General features: G+C 33.8%; 1 protein-coding gene across 1 annotated transcript in view; it reads right to left on the minus strand.

The window, feature by feature from the left end:
* LOC6047842 overlaps positions 1–26,143 on the minus strand; it is a 38,397-nt gene extending 12,254 nt beyond the window's left edge. Inside the window, exons 1-2 of the mRNA XM_038250564.1 lie at positions 25,572–26,143; positions 2,769–3,710 (exon numbers count right to left, since the gene is read on the minus strand). Coding sequence (XP_038106492.1) covers positions 2,769–3,710; positions 25,572–25,811 — 1,182 coding nt within the window. The 5' untranslated portion in view covers positions 25,812–26,143. The remainder of the gene's footprint in view (positions 1–2,768; positions 3,711–25,571) is intronic.
* Positions 26,144–27,044: the final 901 nt, after the last annotated feature.

A 27,044-nucleotide genomic window follows, 5' to 3' on the forward strand; every position in this document is an offset into this window, starting at 1 on the left:
TTTTTTAAATTCTAATAATCCTGAAATTCAAATATTGAAATATTCTTAAATTTTTACATTCTTATTCTCAAACCTGAAATTCTTAAATCTTGATTTCTTAAATTCTTAAATCCATAAAATTTTAAATTCTTAAAATCATAAATTCTTAAATTCTTAAATTCTTAAATTCTTAAATTCTTAAATTCTTAAATTCTTAAATTCTTAAATTCTTAAATTCCTAAATTCCTAAATTCTTAAATTCTTAAATTCTTAAATTCTTGAATTCTTGAATTCTTGAATTCTTAAATTCTTAAATTCTTAAATTCTTAAATTCTTAAATTCTTAAATTCTTAAATTCTTAAATTCTTAAATTCTTAAATTCTTAAATTCTTAAATTCTTAAATTCTTAAATTCCTAAATTCCTAAATTCTTAAATTCTTAAATTCTTGAATTCTTGAATTCTTGAATTCTTGAATTCTTAAATTCTTAAATTCTTAAATTCTTAAATTCTTAAATTCTTAAATTCTTAAATTCTTAAATTCTTAAATTCTTAAATTCTTAAATTCTTAAATTCTTAAATTCTTAAATTCTTGAATTCTTAAATTCTTAAATTCTTAAATTCTTAAATTCTTAAATTCTTAAATTCTTAAATTCTTAAATTCTTAAATTCTTAAATTCTTAAATTCTTAAATTCTTAAATTCTTAAATTCTTAAATTCTTAAATTCTTAAATTCTTAAATTCTTAAATTCTTAAATTCTTAAATTCTTAAATTCTTAAATTCTTAAATTCTTAAATTCTTCAATTCTTAAATTCTTAAATTCTTAAATTCTTAAATTCTTAAAATCTTAAATTCTTAAATTCTTAAATTCTTAAATTCTTAAATTCTTAAATTCTTAAATTCTTAAATTCTTAAATTCTTAAATTCTTCAATTCTTCAATTCTTAAATTCTTAAATTCTTAAATTCTTAAATTCTTAAATTCTTAAATTCCTAAATTCTTAAAATCTTAAATTCTTAAATTCTCAAATTCTCAAATTTTTAAATTCTTAAATTATTATTTTTTTTATTAAATTATGAAATTCTTTAATTCTCACATTGTTAAATTCAGATATTAATCAATTATCAAAGTATTTAATAATAAATTAATTAATTAATTAAATAATTACATGATAGAATAATTAATTAATTGAATTAATAAATAATTAAATAATTAAATCATTAAATAATTAAATAATTAAATAATAAAATAATTAAATAATTAAATAATTAAATAATGAAATAATTAAATAATTAAATAATTGAATAATTAAATGATTAAATAATTAAATAATTAAATAATTAAATAATGAAATGATTAAATAATTAAATAATTAAAAAATTAAATAATTAAATAATTAAATAATTAAATAATTAAAAACTTAAATAATCAAATAATTAAATAATTAAATAATTGAATCATTAAATAATTAAATAATTGAATCATTAAATAATTAAATCATTAAAAAACCTAAAAATTAAATAATTAAATAATTAAACAATTAAATAATTATATAATTAAATAATTCAATAATTACATAATTATATAGTTAAATAATTAAATAATAAAATAATTTAATAATTAAATAATTAAACAGTCAAATAATTAGATAATTAAACAGTCAAATAATTGAATAATTATATAGTTAAATAATTGAATAATTAAATAAATTAATAATTAAATAACTAAACAATTAAATAATTTAATAATAAAATAATTGAATTGCTAAGGATTTTTAAATTGTTAAATTCTAAAATCTAAAATTCTAAGATTCTGAAAATCTAAGATTTTAAAATTCTAAGCTTGAGCAATTCGAAAATTGCGAAATTTTTTTGTAAAAAAAAATAATTTTTAAATTCTAAAATTCTAAGAATCTGAGATTCAAAGATTCTATACATCTAAAATTGTAATAATCCAAAAAATTTGAATTATTTTATTGTTGAATTCTAAAATTCTAAGAATCTCAGATAATAAAATTTTATAATTTTGAAATGTTCACTCCGGGTAACAGAGTGCAATTTTGAGAAGGACTTTGGATGATCGAGTTCAGTCCAGACTCGATTATCCGAAGACCTCGGAAAATTTTCTCTTCGGATAATCGAATCAGGATTTTTTCTTGTCTTAATTTTAATTTTCGAACTTATGAACTACTCTTAAAGTGATTTAAAACTAATCTGAACTGCCCATGATCGCATATATGTCCCATATGCATTTTCATCAATTTTGAGTTATTGATGCAGTTTGGTTCAAAATCGTGTGCTCTTTCAGAAAAGCCTATAACATCCAGTACTTTGCTCTAGAAATCAAAAGAAAATCAAGTTTTTTCGCGAAAACTTAACACGTAGCCTTATGTGTGGGACAACTTTGTTTTGCATTTTTCTCAGCTAGCTGTTTTTGCATATGGGACATTTATGCGAACATGGGCAGTTTAGAATTTTTAAATCCAAGATGGCGGCCATCATGGCGGTAATGAAATATTGAAAAAACTGTATTTGGTCATTTTTAAGGCAATCAACCATTCAAATTTGACTTAAATGGAGTCGCAGTACTCGAGTTTTGATGTTAAAAGTAAGAAAATGAAAAAAAAGAAATTTGTTCTTGGTTCGATTATCCAAAGTCCCATACAAACCTTCGGATAATCGATTCTGGACTGTAAAAACTGTGTTTAAATGTTTCAAATCCTTTCTACCAGACTCCCACCACCCCCACCCGGAACATACGATTAATTGTTACAACTACAAAACCAACTCACCAGTGCAAAGTTCGGGTTCGGCGTGCCCTGGCACAGAATCAAATCGCGCAGCCCGTCGTCCAGGAACTTTTGCACCTTGCGCGTCTGTTCGACGGCCGACGACATCGGCGACAGCGATGGGTACGGCTCGTACCGGTTTCCGCCCATCGACATGGCAGCGGCCGGCGGCGGCTGCGACAACGTTGGCCGACCACCACCGCCGACGCCGTTGTTTCCGTTGGTCAGTCCCAGATGCTGCCGGTAGGCACTCTCAAAGCCACGCTGCTGCTGCTGCGGCGATTGTTGAGGCCTTTGCAGCGGTGAGGAAGTTTGGAACTGGGGATGGTTCGGGTACGGATGAGGACCGGTAGGGCGAGCCAGCAGCCGTTCCGTCGGAACCGTCGTGATGAACTTTTGCGGACGGCCTCGCTTGCCGGTCAGGTTGGAATAGTCGGTGATCTTGAGAGGTTTCAACCCGGACATGCCCGGTTGAGGAGAAAACTCCGTCGTCTTCCAGCCCCGTTCAAAGCCGGAATTCCCCGAGTCATAGCCACTGCCGTTCAGCGAAGACTGATCAATAGACTTCTCCCCGATTTGCGTGTCCTGGGACAAAAACTGTTCCGGGTTAAAGTAGCCATCGTCATCGTCCTCCTCCTCCTCCTCCTCCTCTTCCCCAATCAACTCCTGCTTGACCGCAAAGCCATCACCCTCAGGTCCAGTCCCAGGCGCCGTCTTGCCCTGCTCGACCTTCTGCTCCAGCTGTTTCTCCTCGTCGTCCAGAATGCCACTGGCGCGGACCGTGGCCGGATCCGCCGTGAGGCCCAGCCCCGAGAAGAAGCTGGTGCGGCGTTTGCGCAGCAGTCGGTCATTCTCGACGCACGTTATTTTGTACTTGAAGAAGGCTTCAATGTTGACCACGCAGCCGGAGCAGATCTGCGCGTTGTGGTCGTCGCGGAAACTTAGCTGCAATTAGAGAGAAAAGACAGTTTAATTAGTGTTTCGTTTGAATTCAACAGTTCAGCAACATTTTAATTATACCAGTTCCCGATTTCCCCAATTTCACTACTTTTTCTATTACTTTTTTGTGTGTTCTCGGACAAAAAAACAAAAGTGCTGGGGGAGCGTTCTCTTATTGCGGACCCCAAGTAAGAGGGAGGGGAGGAGTGGGGCTCGAATCGCACTAATTCTCCATACAACTTTGGAGAAAACCCATTCGGCCCTTTTAGATATTTTATGCGCAGAAATTTGTTTGGAAGCGTTCTATTCTAGGCAACCGCTACATAGGTCATTCTTGTGGCCCTGTTGGTTATCACATCAAATCACATCAAATCAAATCAGAAATTTGTTTGGAAGCGTTCTTTTATCACCGACGCAAAAAAAATTTAATTAAAAATTTGCAAAATTTGCTATACAAAACATTAAAAAATTGTATGGAGAAGGACACAGTTTTATGTGCCATTTTCAGGGTGGCCACTCAAATCCCATTTTCAAATTCACGACTTTTTACAGAACCTCAAATAACGCAGTGGCGTTACGCTTTTTATTTCGTCTCTTTAACCATATAGGGGAGAGTGGGGAGACTTGATCCCCGGGGACACTTGATCCCAAGCCTGTATCTCGTCAGCATGTGGGTAAAACAATTAGCTCTGTTCTAGAAAGTTGTGCGAAATTTACTAAAACTCATTGTAGAAAACAAAGAAAAAAAATTAAAAATGTTTAGATTGAGTTACACATATTTTTCTAGAACGAGCTGCAAAAAACTTCCAAAAGATCTTTTTTTCTTTGTTTTGATATGTATAGAAAACACTCAAAAATTATTCAAAAAAATATTTTTTATACATAAATTGTTTGATAAACTTATCAACTCCAAAACCCTCACGCATTTCATGTTAAATTTATCGTCATACTATTTTTACAATCAATTGTTTAAAAAAGTGCGTTTAGGGAGACTTGATCCCTGCATTTTTACAGTCACTGGAATCAGCCTCATGATTAATTAATTGGGCTGGGTTTTCGTACATAGTTTCCTTTAGTATAGTTGTACATAACTTATTGCAGTTTGAACCATTTTTCAAAAGTTTTGTAAACAAAAATTTCCAGCTTTTGTAAACATGCTTAAGGCTACCAACTCTTGCTGAGCAAAAATCCGTAAACTTTGCCGATATGACACCATGGTACAGTAGTTGTTCGGTAACTGGGCTGAGAACGTAGCCCAGTCACCGAATATATGTTGCTCGTTAACTGAGCTGAAGAAAAAATAACGAGGGGACCACCAATGCATAATATTTTGCAGATGAAATATAAAAATAAAAGTGACTCAAATTTATTTACATTGCTTACTTTTCATATTTCTTTAATTGTAACTTGAAATTAAACAAAAGTTTGATTTTTTTTTATTTACTGAATATGATTTTTGCATCCATTAACCCCTCGGTCATTTTGGTTTGTTTTGGTTTTTTGACGTTTGTCTGCTTTTTAACTGGGCTACGGCCCAGTTATCGATCGCCCAGTTAAAAAGCAGCCCAGTTAAACAACGCCCAGTTACCGAACAACTACATATAACAAAAACTGTCAAGGAATTATTTAGATAATTAAATTAAATAAATTTGAGAATTTCAAATATAAAACTGTTTCGTTTTTACAGCTAACAAAATTCACAAAATGTTATCAGAGTGCTTATGACTTGCACGTTTAAAAGTATTCATAAAATAAACCGTGATTTGAATCAAATCATTATGGTCTTCATTTTTTTTTTGTAAAACGTTTAAAAGTTTACGAAATGGCAAGTTTTCTTTTACGAATGATATCGATTAACGAACACTTTTCCAGAGTTTTTTTTATTGAAAAGGTCCTATAACATGTGAAACACAACAGTTTATAGGACCTTTAAAAAACTCTAGATTTGTTAATTCAAATGTTCAAAGGTTTTCGCAAGCTTTAGAAAGCCTTTGGACCTTTTAATGAATAAATATATTTAGTAAGGAATGTCTAAAAGAACAATTCTAGAGTGTTTTTAAAAGGTCCTATTAACAAATTAAAGAGAAAAAAATAAAATAAATAATCAAGCTTGAATTGAGTAAAACCCGGAACACTGTCCCTTATTAAATCAATCTCCCAGTTAAATTAAAATGACTAATTAACAAAAGCTTGGACCTAATCAAAAAAGCAATACAATGTTCAAAAATTGTTAAAATTCCGTACAAATCCGTATTATGCGTGAAATTCCCTGCAAAAATTCCGGCCTGTTAAAAATCTGCGAAGAGGGTCGAAAATCCGTATGGTAAGGAAAAAATCCGTACAGTTGGTAGCCTTAAACATGCTTAATTTTGGTCTAAAAAATAATATTTTTGGTTTTTAAATATTTTACATACTAAACTTGTTATATTTTGAACACAAACGTACAGGTTTTATGTGAAACTGCTGTAACTTATAGAAAATTAAGAGTTTGGATGAATAAGAAACATTTTGCTTAAGATTTCTTCAAAATGTTGAAAGGGGGATCAAATTACCCCCAACATTTTGAAAATGCCGGTTTAAAATATTTTTTTAAAACGCTTGGCATGATTCAAAGATTTCATCTGATGAAATACCCTTATTAGCCAAACATAGATGGATGTTTAAGCTTTCAATTCAAGCAAAAAAGTTTATAGTTTTGTGAGAAATTTACAGAGTTATGTGCGATACAAAAAAAGGGGATCAAGTCTCCCCACTCTCCCCTACCTAATACTTTTGTAAGCTTCAAACCCCGTTTTGTAGATCTGAACAAAACCTACAAATAGCTGTTAAAAGATTGCAAATGGGTAATTCTTCGCCAACTCACACAGCAGTTGACCCGACCCATCTTCAATTTGCGTGAAACTTTGTCCTAAGGGGTAACTTTTGTTCCTGATCACAAATCCGAGGTCCGTTTTTTGATATCTCGTGACGGAGGGGCGGTACAACCCCTTTAATTTTTTTGCATGCGAAAAAAGACGTGTTTTTCAATAATTTGCAGCCTAAAACGGTGATGAGATAGAAATTTGGTGTCAAAGGGACTTTTATGTAAAATAATACGCTCGATTTGATGGCGTACTCAGAATTCTGAAAAAAACGAATTTTTAGTCGAAAAAAAAACACTAAAAACGTTTTAAAAATTCACCCATTTTCCGTTACTCGACTGTAAAAAATTTTGGAATATGTTATTTTATGGGAAATTTAATGTACTTTTCGAATCTACATTGACCCAGAAGGGTCATTTTTTCATTTAGAACAAAATTTTTCATTTTAAAATTTCGTGTTTTTTCTAACTTTGCAGGGAAAATGGGAGAATTTTTAAAACGTTTTTAGTGTTTTTTTCGATGAAAAATACGTTTTTTCGGAATTCTGAGTACGCCATCAAATCGGGCGTCTAATTTTACATAAAAGTCCCTTTGACATCAAATTTCTATCTCATCACCGTTTCAGGCTGCAAATTATTGAAAAACACCTCTTTTTTCGCATGCTCAAAAATGGAAGGGGTCGTACCGCTCCTCCGTCATGAGATATCAAAAAACGGACCTCGGATTCGTGATCAGGGACAACAGTTACCCCTTAGGACAAAGTTTCACGCAAATCGAAGAGGGGTCGGGGCAACTTTTCCCGATTTCGTGTGAGTTGGTAGAGAATTACCCATAAATTAGTAAATTTGGATGTTAGGAAATTGAGAAATATAGGAAATAAGAAAATTAAGAAGTTAGGATATAAAAAAAAACAGAAAATTATGAAATTAGGATGTTAAAAAATTTGGTGATTAGGAATTTTTGATAATTAGGAAATAAAAAAATAAGGAAATAAGGATGTAAGGAAATTAGGAAATTTGGTAATTAAGAAATTAGGAAATTAAGAAATTAGGAAATTGGGATGTTAGGAAATAAGGAAATTAGGAAGCTAGGAAATTAGAAAATTTGGTAATTATAAAATTATGAAATTAAGAAATTATGTAATAATGAAATAATTAAAAAAAGGAATGAGGAAATAAGGAAATATTGATGTAAGCAAGATGTTAGGAAATAAGAAAATTTGGATGTTAGGAAATTGAGAAATTTAGGAAATCAGAAAATTAGGAAATTAGGATATTATGAAATTAGGAAATCACAAAATTAGTAAATTAGGAAGTTAGGTAGTTTCGTAATAAGGAAATTTGGATATTAAGGAATAAATAAATTAAGAAATTATGAAATTTGGATGTTAGGAAATTATGAAATAAGGAAATTAATAAATCAGAAAATAAGGAAGCTAGGAAATTGGGAAATTTGGAAATACGGAAACTAGGAAATTAGGATTTGGTAAACTTTGAAAAATATTTGCAACGGCCTTAAATTTAAATTTCTGAACTCCACATTTTTTATTCTGGAATTTTGATTTTTTTTAAAAATTCGAGTTTTTGAAAGTTAGAATTTCGGGTTTTCCGTTAATATGTGTTTTCAAATTTCTATATACCAGATTTTTTAAACTTTTGAAATTTTGACTTGTAATTTCTAAAAATTTTCAGGTTTCAAATTTATAATTTATTGAGCTATTTAATTTATAAATTCTTTAATCTCGACTTTAATATATTTTTTTCCCAACCCTGCATTTTTTTTTATTTTCGAAATAAAGATTTTAAAAATGGTTGAAATTCCCTTCATTTTTTGTTATTTGATATTTCTGAAATATTTGTTTTTCCATATTTTCGAAATTTTATTTCTGTTTCATTTTTATTTTTGAATATCAGATTATTATTGATTTTTTTTAGCAAGAAAATAGATATAAATAGAGAGATATTGTCACTCTGGTTTATTTCATTTCGGTCCCGCCAGGGTGGAATAATCGGACAGTGCAGTGAACTCACAATCTAAAGGTTGCTGATGGTTGGTACTACAAATAGTTTGTAGCTTTCAGTCGCATTCAAAAAGTAAAATTCAAATTCTTTGTTTTTTAATCAAAACATATTACAAACAAGCACCACGCGAAGAAACGTCAAACGCCACTTTCCGTTTCTGTTCCTTTTAAGCTGCGTTCCGCTTAAGAAAAATCATTTCGTGACCCTTTCCTTAAGGGGTTACATACATGTAGAAAATCACAAAATTTCATATTTCAGAAAATTTATTAAATCAACTTAAAAGATGATTTTCAATCACTCCTGAAAGTTTCATGAGGATATTTTATGATTTAAGTAAGTTACATACGATTTAAGCTGAAAATTTTGCCATGCGCAAAGCGAACTGTCAAATTTTGCGAGCGTTTTGCTCTGAACACAGAGTTGATTTACGGGTGCCACGATATCTCGAGATGAGATGGGCCAAATTGGCTGAAATTTGGGGTGAAGACTCGCAAGACATATCTCGTGTGCATGACGAAGCCCGATTTTGAAATTTTGCTGTTTTTAAAAATACAAAAATCGAAATTTTTCGATTTTTTTATATGGAAAACATAAAATATTTTAATCTTTTTTCAAAATAAACTTTTTGAAAATCAGCCTTCGTCATGCACACAGGACCGGTTTAACGAGTCTTCATCAAAATTTTGAGCCGATTTGGTTAGTGCAGTGTGTTGAGATATCGTGGCACCCGTTTTTTGAAAATGCTAACTTCATATAGCTGTATCTCGGCGCTGAAACAACCAAATGTCTTCAAATTTATTTTGTTAATAGTTGAAAATGTAGGGTAGGGTAGTCATCAATGAGACACTTTTGGTTTTCAACTTTCAACGATTTTTCTAATTTTTTCATCAGCATGTTTTAAAGAGCTTTTTGTTGCATTTTCTTTCTTTAAGTGTGTTCTAACATTGACCAAAATATGAGATCGATCCGACATCTACAGCCAGAGTTATTCAACTGTCTCATTGTAGACGCACTTGGCAGGAACAATGAGACAGCTGGGGAACAATGAGACACTCTACGAAAATCAATACTTTTCTAGTAAAACATTATGTTTTTGTATTGTTCCATTACAGGTGACTTGCCTTGAATCTTTTAGAGCAATTTTGCCAACTTGAAACTTTAATTAACAAAAGTTATACTAAAAAGTATTTGAATTTTGTAAAATCCATATATTTATACCTAATAACTTTGTATGTTTGATTAAATGAAGTTAAAACTCTATAAATATGCCAAAAATCACTTCCAATTCATGTTTCAATAGATTTCAATAGATTTTGAAAAGTTTGATGAAGATAAATCAAAGTGTTACCCATGGGCAAAAATGAGTGGGGAACAATGAGACAGTCCTGGATTGTAGGTATATTCTAAATTTTGGTCAAACCTTATGAAAGGACATTGTCGCCCAACTTAATCCCTATGGAACGTCGAAAGAAATTTGAAGAAATATTAGTTTTGGTGTAAATGGCAGCCTACGAGCGAAAAAGTATTTTTTGTCCATAATTTACTTTTACACCCCAGAATCAAACATTTATGAATAACTTTTCAAGAAAGCGTCCATAACCAATGCCACTATTATAGCAGACTTGTATCCAGTAGATACACCTTTCCCTCAAATATGAGCATGATTGGTTGAAACTACGACTTATGAGAGCCATTTTATCATTGTTCCCCGTGCCTCATTGATGACTACTCTACCCTATATTTTAATGTCCTGAAAACAGATTTAAAAAAAGTTTAGCTTGTCTCAAACCAACCTCTGACATTTTTCCGATTTACATGTATGTAACCCCTTAATCTTTTCTTGGGCGTTTTTGCCTTTCTTACAAAAGAAAGGTTTAAGGTTTGCTTTTAGAAAAACGCTTTTTTCAGAAATCTTAAAAAAAATCGTGCACGGCGAGGATTCGTCCCAGGAAAAAATTCTATTACTAAATTGAATGTTTAGATGCGCTCTTTCGATTGAATTTTGGCCCGAAACCCGGAACTCAAAGTCTGATTTTTGAGAGCTCTTTTTCTGAAATACATGATGGCCGATGTCTGTATCCGCCCTTAAAAATTTGTGTCTTCCATCACTGGAAAACCACTCGTAAAACCCACAATTTTCAAAAGTCAGATCTGTAGCCGTGGGGTCGGAGACAAACATTTTATTTTTCGATTCACAATTTTCGACCAGTAAATGTGGTCAAAGCCATTTTTAGAGGTATTTGGACTATTTTACAGATAACACTATCAAATTTAAAGAATTCAGTTTCAAACAAAAAGCCATTCGAAAACATGCGCCATAAACTGTTTGGGCCCAAAATTTGAAGCTTTTCCAAAATTTATTTCCAGAGATATAGCGATTTTAGTGTTTTTCGTCTTATTTTTACCCTATTTTTTCCTATTAAATTTTTGGATTTATACAAAATCATATACTGAACATCAAATTCGAAGTCCCGGCTCGTTCTCGCTCGAAAGCTCGACAAGTCGTCAAGTCGAAGCTTCAACGCCAGCGCTTTTACGCCAGCGCTTTTACGCCAGCGCTTTTACGCTTGCGCGTGAAAGTGTTCTTTCTGGCTTCTCATAATTGATCGACAAAGTGCAATAGCGATACATATTTTTTTAAGTTAATCGTAGACTAACATTATAGACTGAGTGCCCCTTATTTTTTTTCTAATAATGTCAATCCAATATGTTTTTCTTAGTTAAATTTAAATGTCTTGCGACAAATAATGTTCTTCTGAAATTAAAAAAAATGGCATTTGAGGTTTAGCCTAAAAACATTCGAAGCTTTAGATAAAATTCTCACTGGATGGTATCATTATGTTTTTGAAAAATTAATTGCATCAATATATTTCTCGGAGTTCATCATTTTGTAAGAAAGGCTCTATTTTACCTCTGGTGATATTAAATCGGGTTTTTATATATGGAGTTTTGCGTTCCTTCCGAAAAGTGACATTAAACCAGGAAAGTGATAAAATTACACATTTTCAAAGGTATATTGTTTTCTGACATAAATTACATTAATGATTTTTGGCGATTTTTTTAATCGAAGCCCGTCTAAAGGCGGGATTGGGTTGTAGAGAGGGTTGTACCTCATTAAATTCATAAAAAAACGTTTAAGTGTATAAAATATTAGACTATGACAAACAAGCATGTTTGTTTACCAGAGTCTAATACCACCTTAAGTTCTATTTTCAAATTGTTTTTTCGACAGCTTTGGTGTATCAAGTATCTATTATTTATAGCATGCATAAAATTTCCACTTTGGTTGTACTTAAGAACACAGATATAAACCTCAAAAAATAAGTTGCGTTCTCAAAACAAATGGATAATAAAATGAATTGAAAGCTGAACTAAATAAGGTTAAATAACTCAAAAACTAGAAAATAATTTCCAAGCTATGCTTGGGATTCCCGACATTTTGACAACAAATCACAAATTCCCAACTTTTATCCAATCAGTTCAAATTTATTTATTTTGAATTCAAAACGAAGGCGCAGATTAAAGAAAAAAAAGTAGGAGTTTTGCAAATTTTAATCTATATTTTCGAGTTTAAATGTAGTTATAAGATTAACTGTGATTATCATTATTGAAATTTGTTGTTTTTTTTCTGAAAAATCTGATAGTCATCTAAATATTATCAAATTTAGTAGATTCGAACCTAATTGGCATCTAAATGATGATTGCAGGATGATATCAAATATAATTGAAAATAATACAAGTTGGACGCCAAATTAAAAAAAAAAGATATTTTACTAGATGTGTTTAAGCCTGGAAAAAATAATCCAATCACAGATTTGTGCTGGAAGCTCAAAACTGCTCTTTTCTACAGTTGTGTCACAGGCCTCATCTTTTATGCAAATTTGCATTACAATCTCTGCATGCTGGCCACCCTGCCAGACCACCATCATCATCATCATCATCACCGTCATCATCATCATCAGTGGGAACTGCTCGACAGTTCGGTAACACCGAGAGGAAAAATGAATTCGATTGATTAGACGACGACTCCAAAGTACGACAGACAGAAGGAGACTAACGAACGAATGGGTGGGAAAGAAGAAAACGAGAAAGATAGCTGCTGGCAGCCCTGCGGGTAGGTCGTTGGTGGGTGGATGGTCAGAGAAGGGTGGGTTGGAGGAACGGGAGAAGCGGGCCCATTCCATTCTCATAATAAATACTTGAAAATGATTGAAAAATATACGCGATGGTTGGAAGGAAGAGGGGAGTGAAGTTCGAGTGAACCGAGAGCGTTGCGTTGCGTTGAGCAAAAATGACTTTATACAGAAAATTTAATTGGCTCTTAAATGTTTTATGTAAAATTCGATTTTTGTATGCGTGCGGGCGCTGCAGAGATCTGGGCGTTGGTTTGTTTTTTTTCTGGAAATGGTGTTTCTTTTCGTGTGTTTTAGGGGGTAAAAATTTTTAACTTGAAAAATAAAAACATCATTTAACTTAACTTGTAGAGCAACACTAGAAAAGGGCGACTAAGCATGTCAACAGCTTGAACTATTTAGAAAATTCCAAATCAATATTTAATCTTTTCACAAAACTTGAAATTTAAAACAATAGTTGGCCTCATCAGCTACCTTTTAACACTGCATGTTTTGTTGAGTACACAGTAAAAAAAATCATGGTAATATTGCATCTTGGAAGGGGTACATCTTTTATGTCACAAATAAAGTGTAATTTTACTAATTTTACCTGTGAAAATGTGTAATTTTACCATTTTTTGCCTTCCTAACTGAGGTAAGGCTATAATCCTGCTCTAAAAATGAACTTTTTATTAAAAGCACGTAGACCCACCTTCATGTATACATATCGACTCAGAATCGAAAACTGAACAAATGTCTGTGTGTATGTGTGTGTGTATGTATGTATGTGACCAACAAACTAACTCATGTTTCTCGGCACTGGCTGAACCGGTTTGACCCGAACCTATTGCATTCGACTTGGTTTAGGGTCCCATAGATCTAGTTTTATACAGATTGAAGTTTCGCTAAGTAGTTCAAAAGTTATGTATAAAAATTTGTTTTCACATATATCCGGATCTCACTTAAATGTATGTAAACGATGTCCGGATCCATCATCCGACCCATCATTGGTTAGGTTGTCAAAAGACCTTTCCAACGAGCCTAAAACATTGAAGAGTTGGCAACCCTGTCTCGAAATATGTCCACTTAAGTGATATTGATGTACTTTTTTTATTCCGGATCTAAAAAATAGATGAAATTTTTGTACAATTCCATCATATCAGCCATTGTTGGTAATAAGTGAGGAAGGCTCCAACCACACAGGTGGATTAAATTAGTTTTTGCTGTAATGTCACATTTTCAGTCTAAATTGAGATAAAATTGCATCATAAAAGAGGTAATATTCAACCTTCAAAAAATACACCTTCCAAATTTATCTTATTTTTTACTGTGAAAAATGGTATATCTCTAGTGGGCAATTCTCTACAAAATCAACCGATTTCATGATTATTTTTTTGAATTTTGGCTGAAAACAATGACCAAAGAAGATTTAATTTTTGGTTCGTCCAATTCTCCATAAAACTTGTTCTGTAAATATTAGATATTTTGTATCTCTGGATTATATCATTGAATTGGTGTCTTCGGCAAAGTTATAGGATACGATTTGACACTATTTAAAAAACCGATTTTTTTTAAATAAAATTTTGACCTAAAAAGTGAAATACTCTTTGAACCGTATTTTTTTAAATTTAGTTTTAGGGTATCAAAAAATTTCATAAAGATATACAGCAACTCCATTTGAAAAAGGGCACAAACCGAAAAAAAAGTTCTCCGTTCGGGCTCAACATTTTTTTGGGGGTTCCTCGCCCAAAATAATAAGACCCGTATTTTTTTTTTCACCATTACGGTGACCTACACCGTGCTAGGGTGGTCCCAAAAGTGGGCATTTGCGTCAAACTCAGCAAAAACCACATTAATCACCTATACGTGCTTGGGTACCAAAAGTAACGCCTTTTAATTACGAAATTTTTGGTACCTAAACATATGTAGGTCATCGCTGAAATTTTAAAGTTATCGCAGTTTTTTTTTTTTTTTTTTGCAGATCGAGGTGGGATAGCCAGGATCAAGTCAGTCCAAGTCCGGTTGTGTAAAGGAATGGTAATGGTCGTGTCAATCACATGCGGATCGCTCGCACTCCATGGGAGCAGGAATTGAGGACATGATTGGGTAGGTTAAAATGAGATTGTGTTTGTGAGAGTATGTAATCGTGTAATGATGTAAATAAGCTAAATCGAAACTTCGTGCTCAATCGCCGCCCCCAATGTTCATTAAAAACCCCATTTGCACAAGCTTCCCAAAATCAGTGCTGTAGGTTTGAACTGTCGAGACTGTTAAAACCTACAGAACTGGCCCCAAGGAACTCGAGCAAACGGGGTACACTATCCACGCACCAACGGACTTTTACTACGTGACCCTTAACTGTTCCAACAAAAGCAAAATTATTAAAATGAATTCATATGTTGAGATTTAAACTCAATTAGCAAAGGTCATTATTTAAAAGAAGCAAAGAAACACACCTCGGGCAAAAGTTTCCCACATATAAAGGACTTATATAAAATGTTTTACAGTCTTGCAGTCCCCTGTCCTGTCACGTTCGTCAAGTCTTGTCAATTTTGCTGAAAATTAAAGTGGTTAGTGTTGCAGTTAATCGTATTCAACATGACCAGAAAAGGCAGGCCTGTAATACGATTATCATGCATGAGTACTTAGCTTTAAAGAGGACGACTCCGCAACCGCCGTCAGATGTCCTCGATCACCTTCGCCAGTATAAGTCGCAATTGGCCACGAGTTTGTCCTGGTCGTCCTTTGACCAGCTCCGCGGTGGGTTTCATCATATCGAAATCGGAATTCCATTACACTACGCAACCCGGCCGCTAGGTACGCTCCAGTTGCTCCGAATTTTCCGACGTCAGGCAGCATTCGATCATTTGGTTCCGTCTGGATTTATTCTTCAAAACTGTGGCACTGTAAATATTCTTCAAATAACTAATAAAGAACTATTAATATTTCCAGACACCACTCGGCAAAGATCAATGTGTAACATCTTTGACTGGCGCTAGTATGGGGAACAAATGCTCCCCTGCTCTTTCCGTATTGGTAAAGTGCATTACAAGCCCTCCGACCGTCCCATGCTTTCCATGGGGGCAAGGTCCCAGCCGTGCAGAGGGAATTACGAAATTTTTGGTACCTAAACATATGTAGGTCATCGCTGAAATTTTAAAGTTATCGCAGTTGTAGTGAAAAAAGTTGATTTTTTCTCGGCGGTTTCAAAAACACCCAAAAAGCAAAAAATAAAAATTTATATAATGGGAAAATAAAAAAAACATGAAAATCAAGCAAAAAAACCATAATTTTAACAATTTAATACAAAGTGGAATAAAAAATGCATTACTAAAACCAAGTACACCAGCGAGTAGAGCAACTTTTTGTGAGCATTTCTGTTTATTTTCAATTTTATTAAAAGTTATTCTATTCCAGGGTGGCCACCAGATTTGGATTTTCAATTTCCCGGTTTTTTCCCGGTTTTCTTCCGAGGCCAGAAGGAATTTTTTTTATATAGTTTTAAATCAAATTACAATGTTTTTTTTTTATAGACTGACGTTAGTATCAAAGTACTTTTTGAACACATACACAACATATTTCTCAAGAATGCTTTCAAATTGAGTACAAAAAGTAAGTAAGTTGTAAACGAAGCCGTTTTTATTAGTTTTCAATCCAAACCCCTTATTTTCATAATGCTTGTGATTTTTAATCTCCATGCTCCACTATTTTTCTTAACCCAAAATCAATAAAAAATCGTTTCATATTAAATTAGATAATTACATAAATTATTACTGGAAAGAAGAAAATAGCATTTACAATGCATCAAATGGGTAGAAAAGATTTGCAAAAGACAACAACATTTATGCAAATGCTCTTCAGTTTTCATTGAAAGAGCTTTTTTAAATTCAAGAAGAACGATTCTTCCAAGAATAAGCAATTTCTTGGAATTTATTTTGTGTATTATAGTACCAAAATTATGTGCATCATCAGTCCATACAAATACAATTTGGCAGCAGTGCAGAGAAAGTGCCATATATTTAAAAAATCGGTACCTTTAGTATCTTCGGCAAGTTTTTAGGTATTGATAGGATGAATTCTAGAAAAAATGTAGCTGTCAAAAAAACTCATAGTTGGCCTGTACTTTAACCACTCGTCGTAACTCCCAGCTCGCGCAAACATAAACACACGCAGAAAAATAAGGCATATTTGAATCAACAAAACGTTTTGTTGATTTGAAAATCATGATTTTTGTTGAATCAACGCTTAACGTCAAAGCAGCTTTTTCAAAACAACAAAAGACTTTTGTGGAATTGAGAAAATCAAGGTTTGTTTCAACGCAAAATCGGCGTTGATTATATTCAACAAAAATTTTGTTGATTCAAACCTCGTACAGGCTGATTCTACAAAACATTTTTCTGCGTGCATAATTCCCGATACATCCTTTGTATGAGCCGTGCCAAATTTATTACAAATAAGTTATGCACGGACATGAAAAAAAGAAAAAAATAAACATGTGTGCATGTTTTCAAATTTTTGAGCAACACAAATTATTGACCGTGCTGCGATTTTCTGAACAACAAAACCGAAACAGTCGAAATTGAGAATTTTCAGATGAGAATTAAATAAAACCCAACAAAAACTCAATTTTTGTGTTGATGTACACAGCAAAAAATCCGATGGTAAAATCGCATGCAAAAGCATGCACATCACCTTCGTCAAAATAAACACTTAATATTACACACTGCATGTACAATTTGTTATTTTAAAATATCTGAAAATTTTATTCAAAATTTAAATTACAATTTTAAGAGAAAGATATTTTTTCAAATGTTTTAAATTTGAATAAAATTTGATAGGCATTTATCTGTTAATTCAATTCAATTCAATTAGTTTTTCGTTTCGTTTCGTTTTACGGAGCAAGGTGGGGGACGCGGCCTCAAGTCAGTCCAAGTCCGGTTTCTTGTGGAAAAAAGGGTAGTGGCCGAACTAGTATTGCATACCAAATGAACACCACCGGAAGATATAGGGGATCGGGAGGGGGGAGGTGAAAGAAAATTAGTGTTGATGTGAGTAGTAAGAACTTGGATGATTTGAGCAGTTACGGTAATCTAAGTTTAACACTGAATAAAGAAAATCTGAAATTGTGATTCAAACTAAGAAGGCCCGGAATAAATTAAATTATTAGTTAATTAAATAAGAAAATGTAACTAATCGGAGATCTATACAAAAGAAACCTATGATGTATTCCAAATTTAAAGGAAATAAAAAATACTAGAGAAAAAAAGATGAAAACTAACTGCCGACCTCTCACGTCCGTCAATAGTCTTGTCATACATTACAACTAGAAACAGATCTGCCAATGAAATGTTACACTTCGTTCAAATCAACTAATCATTTAAGTCCAATTATTCATCTACGGAAAACTATCTAACTTTAATCAACAACCTAAACTAAACTGTCTGAAAGTAAATTTAATCTCAAATCCCCGAATGTTTTATTATAACGCCAAATAAGGTAAAGGATCTTGTTTTTAAACCAGTCTTGTCGCTTCCAAAAACCAATAAACATAAATGAACAGTTCATAAGTTGAACACTAGTAATTGAGACGACTATTTCATGCCATTCATTTCATTAGGGCATAGAGCTTTGCAAACAAGAGTGCATCTCTATTATACCTTATGTAAACTGTCATTTGAGTGAAGGAGACACACTCCTGTTCACAAAACCCATGCGCCCTTTTGAAATGTTAGGCTCCATTTGATCGTCAAGGCTCCAGTAGACCCTCGATTCGCAACAATGGTCGATACAACCATAATCCGAAAACCGTTAGTTCAACAGATTAACGAATTTTGTCCGATATCATCGCACTATTGATTGACCGAGACTCTATGGAAATTTTGACATATCAAAATGCTAGGTAATAATATTTTTTTTTTAAATAAATTTCTAAATCTATTCTATCCTACAATGCCTAGAAGAGGCCTCTGTTTCTGTTGTGAGTAAGCGCTGGTTTCAGAGTTCATTTTTCAATTTAAAAGGGGTGGGAGACGACTAATTTGCTTCATGAACTCCTAATCGACCCTGGGATCACCTCTTGTGTTTGTCCACTGATCGCTCCTAGCTAGGTGTTACCTAGACACAGTGTTAGAGGCCCGCTTCGCATGGCAAAAATGTTGGCTGGGGGGGAGGGTGATATTATCCAATGAATTTTATTTTTAAGCCAACATTGCTAACGGCGTTGAGATCTCTACTCATGCCCAGGGCCTTCAAAAGCTAAGCATTTTTACAATGAAAAGAAAATAATATCATCTCGCAACGTAGCTTATCTTGTGAGTACTCGCGCTAGTACTACAGAGTAAAAGCACTTTCCATCGAGTGATGATCCGGTCCGCGTGAGCGCTTTTCTTCAAAGAGGTCGTTTTGTTCTTAAGAGAACATCTTTGTAAGCAATGCCCATAGGATAGCTTACTGTTTTGAAGACTGCTGAGGATCCGGATCCCTTGCAGCCTGTCACTCCAGTTAACTCATCCCTTTATCCTCCATCCGCCACCCGGAGGCACGCGCCGTAGGGCTGCCAAAGTCCTGACGACCCACAGGACCTGGGAAAACCAATCTTATCATCCCTAAGCGTAAAGACTTTAAGACTAGCTTTCATCATCAAAGCCCACGGACAATTCAATTAGTTTTTATTAGTAAATAATCAATTCACAATATCGTAATTTTATAACCTAATAGAGTTTTGGAGTACCTTTCAACTATGATTTGTACTATAGTTCATTTTGATGTAATTGGATATTCTCCAAATAACTATACAAAAATATCTTAAATACCAAATATTTCCGACATTTTTAAATTATACTAAAGTACTCAAATTTGATTTAAAAACACAATCACAAAGTTTCATAGCAATTTGTCCTTAATAATTTATTTGACTAAGAAAGCCAAAAATCATCTTATAAAATACTACTAATAACAGATTTTTCAAATTCCACCAAATGTTTTAAGTAAAAATTGTATACAGTCCAGACTCGATTATTCGAAGTTCGATTATTCGAAGGTTTGTATGTGACTTCAGGTAATCGAATCAAGCACAAAAAAAATCGTATTTTTTATTTTCTTACTTTTAACATCAAATTCGAGTTCTGCGACTTAATTTTAGTCACTATTAAATTTAAAAATGCATTTTTTCAATATTTGATCTCAGACAATTTGGCTGCATCTTGGGTTCACAAATGTTAAATCATTTTAAAGTAGTTTATGGGTTATGCTTAAGCTATACAATCAAAAATATGACAACTAATTTTTTTTAGTGATTCGATTATCCGAAGTGAAATTTTTCCGAGGCCTTCGGATAATTGAGTTTGGACTGTATTATTATTTTTAACGGCGCACATCAAGCAGAGCTTTTTGCACCACGATTTTTGGTGAGCACATATTTGTATCTTCAAAATTATGGGAACTATCGGTATAATGTTTTATTCATCCCCTAAAGTACAGTCTACAAAAAAATAAAGCAGATTTTCACTATTTCTACAATCATGTTGTTGTAGGGTTAAATCCGTAAGTTTGACACTTTTGGAATAAGAAGACAATAACTTCCTTGGCTGCCAAGTTCGCCAAAGAAAAATATCATGGAATACTCAACAGAAAAAAAAACATCCAAAGCCTAGTAGCTTGAGTCTATTACACAAATTTAAACATTATTTTCCCGAATTTTTCATTTAGAATAACTAGCATAATATTCTAATAAAGAAAAGTACACATTGAATCTAGCATTGAATTCATTTAAGAGGAATTTGTCGAATTTTAACTAAACTTCAAATATTTTCCCGGTTCGTCAGTCGAATTCCCGAGTTTTTCCCGGTTTTCTCCCGGTGGAATAAATTCCCGGGTTTTTCCCGGTTTTCCCGGTTTTTTCCCGAGGTGGCCACCCTGTTCTATTCCTTTTACAAGTATTTGAAAAAAATATTTCCCAAACGCATTCTAATCAGTCAAGTGCATTGGGCCACGCCCATTTTCCTATTTTCAGCTTAGTTCTTTTTTACTTCCACCGCTCTTTTGGGTCTGCCTAGTGCTGCCAAAATTGATGAAATTTTAAGCGAACACTTACGAAAAGTAGCATTTATAGCGAAAGTTTCCTGGCATCACTGGCTTACACCAACAGGCGCTGCTGGTGGTGTTGGTGGCCACCCTTTGTTCTTTATTTGCCTTCGCTTCTCGCTCGGGTTTCTTCACCCTTCGATTGGAATGGGTCGTCAACATTGAAACGTCAAAAGACTTGGCGCGTTTGGTTTTTTGGTGACGCTTGCTAATTATTTACATGTTTCGGGATTATTTTTCAAGTGAGTGACTAACTAATGTGCAAAAGAACATGTTGCCGGTAGTTGGGGCAGTTTTGTATGGAAAGCGAAAGTGGAAAGTTGATTTTGGCGATATTCATTGAGCATTAAATCTGATCTTTTTGGCCAGTAAATGGCATAGATTTGCGTGCTTACTTGAGGCGGTGCTGTTGCTGGTATGTTTATAGTCTAAATAGTATTTTTGAAGCTTTAATCGAGCATCAAACTCTCTATATGACGAAGATAGGTGTTTGATTGGAAAGGGTATATTTCCCCTACCTTTGAATTAATTCAAACATGTTAAACATGATTATAAACGCAGGGGAATGCCATTTGTTTTAGCTGACTGCAAAGTGAATTGAAATTTTGAAGCTTCTTGGAAAAAAAAGTTGTCCCCTGATTTTTCGGAACGAGACAAAAATATTTGCAACAGCCTTACATTTTTTGACTCTCAACATAGTTGCAGAGTTGAAACGTTGTAAAGGAAAATAATTGAGAAAAAAATCAATATTGAAAATGTTATTCTTGGCTATGCTCTTCCTATTTCTGCAACGATTTTTACGATTGTCAAAGTCTAAAACGGAAAATTGGACGTAGATGGACAATTTTACTAAAAAACCAAAAAAATCCTTTTTTCTAAATTACCTCTTGAATGGATACAACTAAAAAACTTTTTTTTATCAAAAATTTTTTTTATCGGAAAAAGTTAACAGTAGGGGAAATTCTCGTATGTTTGGCAGGTTAAGCACTCGCTCCTAACTCCATCCAATTTGCTGATTTTCACTATTTAAACAACTAATTTTGCAAAACTTTTGATAGAAACTTGCTAGCTCACTTCTTATTGAGCTATTTATCACTCGATTTCAGTTGAAAACGTTTTTAATTAGCTTTAATTGAATGTCAAAGTTCTGACCTGCCAACATTAGAGGCACGCTGGAATAAGATGCTGTTCCCCTTCTTTTCGATTGCCAATTTAATTTTGCTTTTAAAAATGATGGGTTGTTTGGAAGAGACTTAGAAAACATCAATTTTCCTGTTTTTAAACAATCTTTGCATGGGAATATCTCAGCAACTAAGGGGCATATCAACAAAGTTCAAATAAAATCAATATACAGGGTTGTTACGGTAAAGTCGAAAAAAAAATCCAGGCCAAATCCGCGCCGAGCGAAATACCAATCGTCGCGAAATCCACGCTATATAAAAAAATCGCGACCAACATTCAAGAAATGTAATTTCCAAAAAATCTAATACAGAAAGCATTTATGGGAACTATACCCTTTCTCAGCCTATTTCTACTATCGGCCTATCAGCACTTTAATCATGAATTACAGCTTTCATAAAGTGTTTTTGACTGTTCCAAAGTAATAAATATTTCAAATAAAAGTGAGGAAGCAACTCTCCATTGTTGATACATCTGAAAATGTTGATTTATTAGCGAAAAAACGGCAAAAGTGATGAGAATTGGTCGAACGGATTAGAGTGATTAAGATGGGTATATTTCCCCTAATAAAAATGAAACTCGTTTTATGTTTGAAGGAATGAAAGCAAAAAAATCTTTTTTGCAAATCAGAGGGACTTAACAATAATTTTGACCAATATAAACAAAATAGAAAATTATAAACCAATACAAACAAATTTTTTAAAATCTTATAAATGAAATTAAAATTCAAAAATATAAGCTCAAAAAAACCAAAATCTTAAATTTTAATATGATTAAATTTTGGATTTCAAAATTCTAAAAAATCAAAATCTATGAATTTTAATACAGATTGTATTCCAAATTCCGAAAAAAATGCATTTCCAGTATTTGAAATATTTTTTTTAATTTAAGAATTTAAGAATTTAGGAATTTAAGTAAGAATTTAGGAATTTAGGAATTTAAGAATCTAAGAATTTAAATTTGATTTGAGATTTTTGAGATTTCCGTTTTTTTGTTTTCAAAATTGTTTTAAATTTAATATTTTTTAGTTTTCAAATTTTGATTTTTTTAATTTTGTTTATTTTTATTTTGAATTTTTTTTAAATTTTTGAATTTTTAGTTTTTTAAGGTTTTGCATTTCCGATTTTAAAAATTCTGAATTTAGAAATTTCGATTTTTTTTAATTTTTTAATCTGGGTTTTTAAAATTTTGATTAAAAAAAACTATTAAAATATAAAAAAAAATGTTTCGAGTTTTTCAAATTTGAGTTTTGAATGATGGAGCATTAATTTTTGAATTTTCTGATCTTTTTATTTTGGCCAAGAATGATTAAATTTATAAAATATTTCTACGGGTAAATCCCATCTACTAGAATTCAAAGGCAAATTGAATATATCAACTATAAAATTAAAAATAAATAAGGTTAAAAAATACATTACTCAAAACTCAAAAGAAATTACATATTCAGAGCCGGATATATTAGGAAATGAGTTAAGTGTAGTAATAATTTTATTTAAGAAATTCTCAACCATACATTTAAAAAATAATCTCTACATTATCTTTACCTTAATTTTTCGACGGTTCGTATTAAGAATTTACGAACAAACATTTTCAGAAAAAAATCTATTAATAAGAAATTGCACTCAATGGAAAAAAAAACAAATTCTCATAATTCTTGATAATATTTTTCATAATAACTTGAAAGTAATTCTATCTTTTTATCTATTTATTTATCAAAATTGCCATCCGCGCGAAATCCGCGCCTGAGTAAAATTAGTCAGCAAATCCGCGCCAAATCCGCGCCGTCCGTAACAACCCTGAATATAGAGATTTTTTTCAGTTTTTCAAAAAAAAAATCAATTGTGGGCGAACATGGGCGAACATAATTGCGGCTATTTTCAAAAAAGTTACCTAAAAATGGCTTTAACTTGAAAACAGTGCACTCTATCAAAATTTCACTAAAGTACTTTTTGGTTGCAAATTTGATTTTTTTTTTTGAAAAACTCAGTATTGATTCAAAAATTCTGATTTTTTTGCCCAATCTGGAAATTTCTGAAAAGTTTGCATGTCCCCTAAAACATAAAAAATAGTGTTTTTTTTTTTTGACAAAAGTTTAATAAAAAATCACCAAAAGTTTTTTACCCTTTATCATTTTTTTCAGTGTAGTCCTTATCCATACCTACAACGCTACAACTTTGCCCAAGACACCAAATCGATTAAAAATCTCTTTCAAAAGATTTTTGAATTTTCAGATATCATTTTTGTATGGGCAGCTGTCAAATTCTATGGAAAATTATATGGACAAACTAATGATGCAAAATGGCTTTCTTTCGAAGGCACCAAAAAAGTTTCAGCCGGATCAAAAAATACAAAAAATCGAATGACCGCAATTTTTTTGCTAAAAGCTAGAGATCAGGCATGAATGAACTTGATTAGTTCATAAAAACAGACCAGCTTTTAAAGTTTTTTCCTTCTTGATGACATAGCTTCTTTTAAACTGGTTTTAAATCAATCATCTGAGGGTGGAACCCGCACAGCTGAACACAAACGAGTAAAAACCCACAATTTTCAAAAGTTATCAAAAAAAAAAAAATGGAGCAGATAAGATTGATGCGTTACGTAAAAAGTTACGAAAATCTAAACAAATCAAACAAATCTGGGCATCAATAAAAAAAATTCGAGCGAGAACCCAAAAATACACATTGTTAACCGTACGCCTCTCGATAACGAACCGATAACAGGAGGATAGAAAAGGAAACCTCGCGCGCGCAAGATAAGCCGCCACACTGAGTTGCATTCAAACATTCCGAGTTCTACCAATCTCGAATCGACTATTCAAATATTGGTCCCTGGTTCCATTTGTTCCAAGCTCACAAATGGGCCTAGCATAAAACAGAATTTGCGTTATTCAAAATTAAATATGTGGAAAAAGTCATTATAAATTCACATAAATTTAAAACCACCCTCCCAACTCCAAACTCCGGCAACACTGCCCAGCTCTGGGGTTCGGTACAAAAAGCAGTCTCGAATTATATAGCTCGACGTCGATTTTTTTTTTTCTCTCTCGATTTTTTTAGTAGCGCAAGATTTTAATAAAAGTTTTATGTTACCAAGCTGTACGAAGAGCTTCTACCAGCGGGGCCAGCGTAGCAAAGTACAGCAACTTTTCTTGCACATAAATACATAGACAAATCGGTTTGGTATTTTTCCTACTAATACAACCGTTCGTCGTTCCGGGACGGGACCGACTCTCCGGGTCTTCGGGGTCTGGTTTCCAAATCGATACTGGAATAATTTACTGTAGTTGAGTCGTTTGAGTGTGAAACGGAGAACAGAAAAAAAAAACTTCAAGCATAATTTAGAAAACAGACAGAGATAGACACACTTTGCTGGTGTGGTGGTTGAAACACATCAGAAATATGAGATAGCTGTTTTATGAAAAAAAAACTCGTAAAACTTCCGGACCACCCTACCTCCAACCTCCAACCACCCGGATTGTCCCTACTTTAAAATTTTATATTATAATGGCAATTGCTTTTTGCCTCCCCCCCCGTCCAATGGAGAGCTTAATCCGAGGCGCAAATATTTGTCCCTCCTCCGGAGGTTCCCCCGGCGGAAGTTCCGTCCACGTACCGTTATGGTGGTGCAGTCGAAGATCTTGTGCAGCAGCGTCTTGTTCGGGATGGTGGCCGGCGGAAACAGCGGACACAGCTCCTCCGACTTGGTGAAGCACAGCCGACAGAAGGGGCGGCCAACGCCGTCCCCGGAATCCGCTCCGTCGTCGACGGAGCATCCCGCGCCAGGTTCCTCCTTGACGTCCTTCCCATTCTCGGCGACCGCGACCTCGGTCCGCGGCGGGCCGATCTCGAACATGGCGACCGGGGTCGCCTCCGCGACCACCGGACCCTCCTCCCCGTTGGAAGCCACTTTTTTCCCCCTGTCTAAATCCGGATTTCCCTCGAAAGTTGTTTAACACTTGCCAACTTTAAAGCACAACAATTCGCACAACGAGCTAGAACCGTTTCCGCCTCCGGCGGAACCCCCTGCGCACTTGCTTTACACGGTCGCGACCGACGGAACGACGACGGATTGCATCGTGATTTTTTTTAATCCGCGGAGCACTTCTTTTTCGGACGACGACGGCACAGTCTGCTGCGAGGGGGCCAATCTTGACAATCGCCAGCGCTGGTTCGCACACACGCATACACATACGCGGAGAGAGAGAGAGAGAGAGACGGGATGGGATGGGTTGGCACGAATACAGATGCAAAGTGGGTGGGAGAGTGTTTTTTTTTACAGGGCAAAGTTTGTTGACATTTTCGTCGGCGAGCGCTGCACGGAAAGGCAGCATTAGTCTAAAAAGACTAATATTTAGTCTTTTTTGAAGTTATGCATGGACGTCAGAATTAAGCCTAAATTTTAGGCTTTTTTTAGAACATAGTGCAAAACTTAGAAAAAGGCTTTTCTATACTATAAAACCTTGGTTCACGATTTGACATGTCAAATCAGAAAAAGTTGAAAGTTACTGGTGCAGGATTTTGGCCAGTTTGCAGGTAAGTTTTGTGTTTTTCCTGCCGGAAGGTTCGGCCGGAGTGAGTAAGCGGCTGAACGATAATGTCTGCTGTTTACCGGGTTCCCAAATTCTGGTTCTCGGTACGGTGGAGGAGGACAGGAAGGCGTGAATTGAGCCGTATTTGTTTTGCGAATGGAGGAGGGAAGGAACTTTTTTTTTGTGGACGGCGTTGTGTTTCTGAGTGCTGGAGGAAGTTTAGAGTGCGACAACAGAGGACAGAAAATCTCGGAATCAATCCGCCGGGGATTGAAATCCAAAGCGGATGCGTAAAAGGACAACGAAGCGGTAGTGGACAACCGATGGTGGCGGTAGAAATGATGGTGGTTCTATTTGTGGTGGTGGTGAGTGGTGTGTGTGTGTGTGTGTTTTTTTTTTACAAGGTCGGAATCTGTTACCAGACACCTGAGAATTAATTTCTCAGGTAGTGTGGGGTTGGGAAAATATAATTTCCCGACCCACTAAACCAGTCCTTGAACACCATGCCCTTTTCCCCCCGAGACCACCTTCGCGCGCGTGTGTGTGTGTGTGTGTGT

This window comes from Culex quinquefasciatus, chromosome 1 (assembly GCF_015732765.1).
Source record: "Culex quinquefasciatus strain JHB chromosome 1, VPISU_Cqui_1.0_pri_paternal, whole genome shotgun sequence".
NCBI lineage: Eukaryota > Metazoa > Arthropoda > Insecta > Diptera > Culicidae > Culex > Culex quinquefasciatus.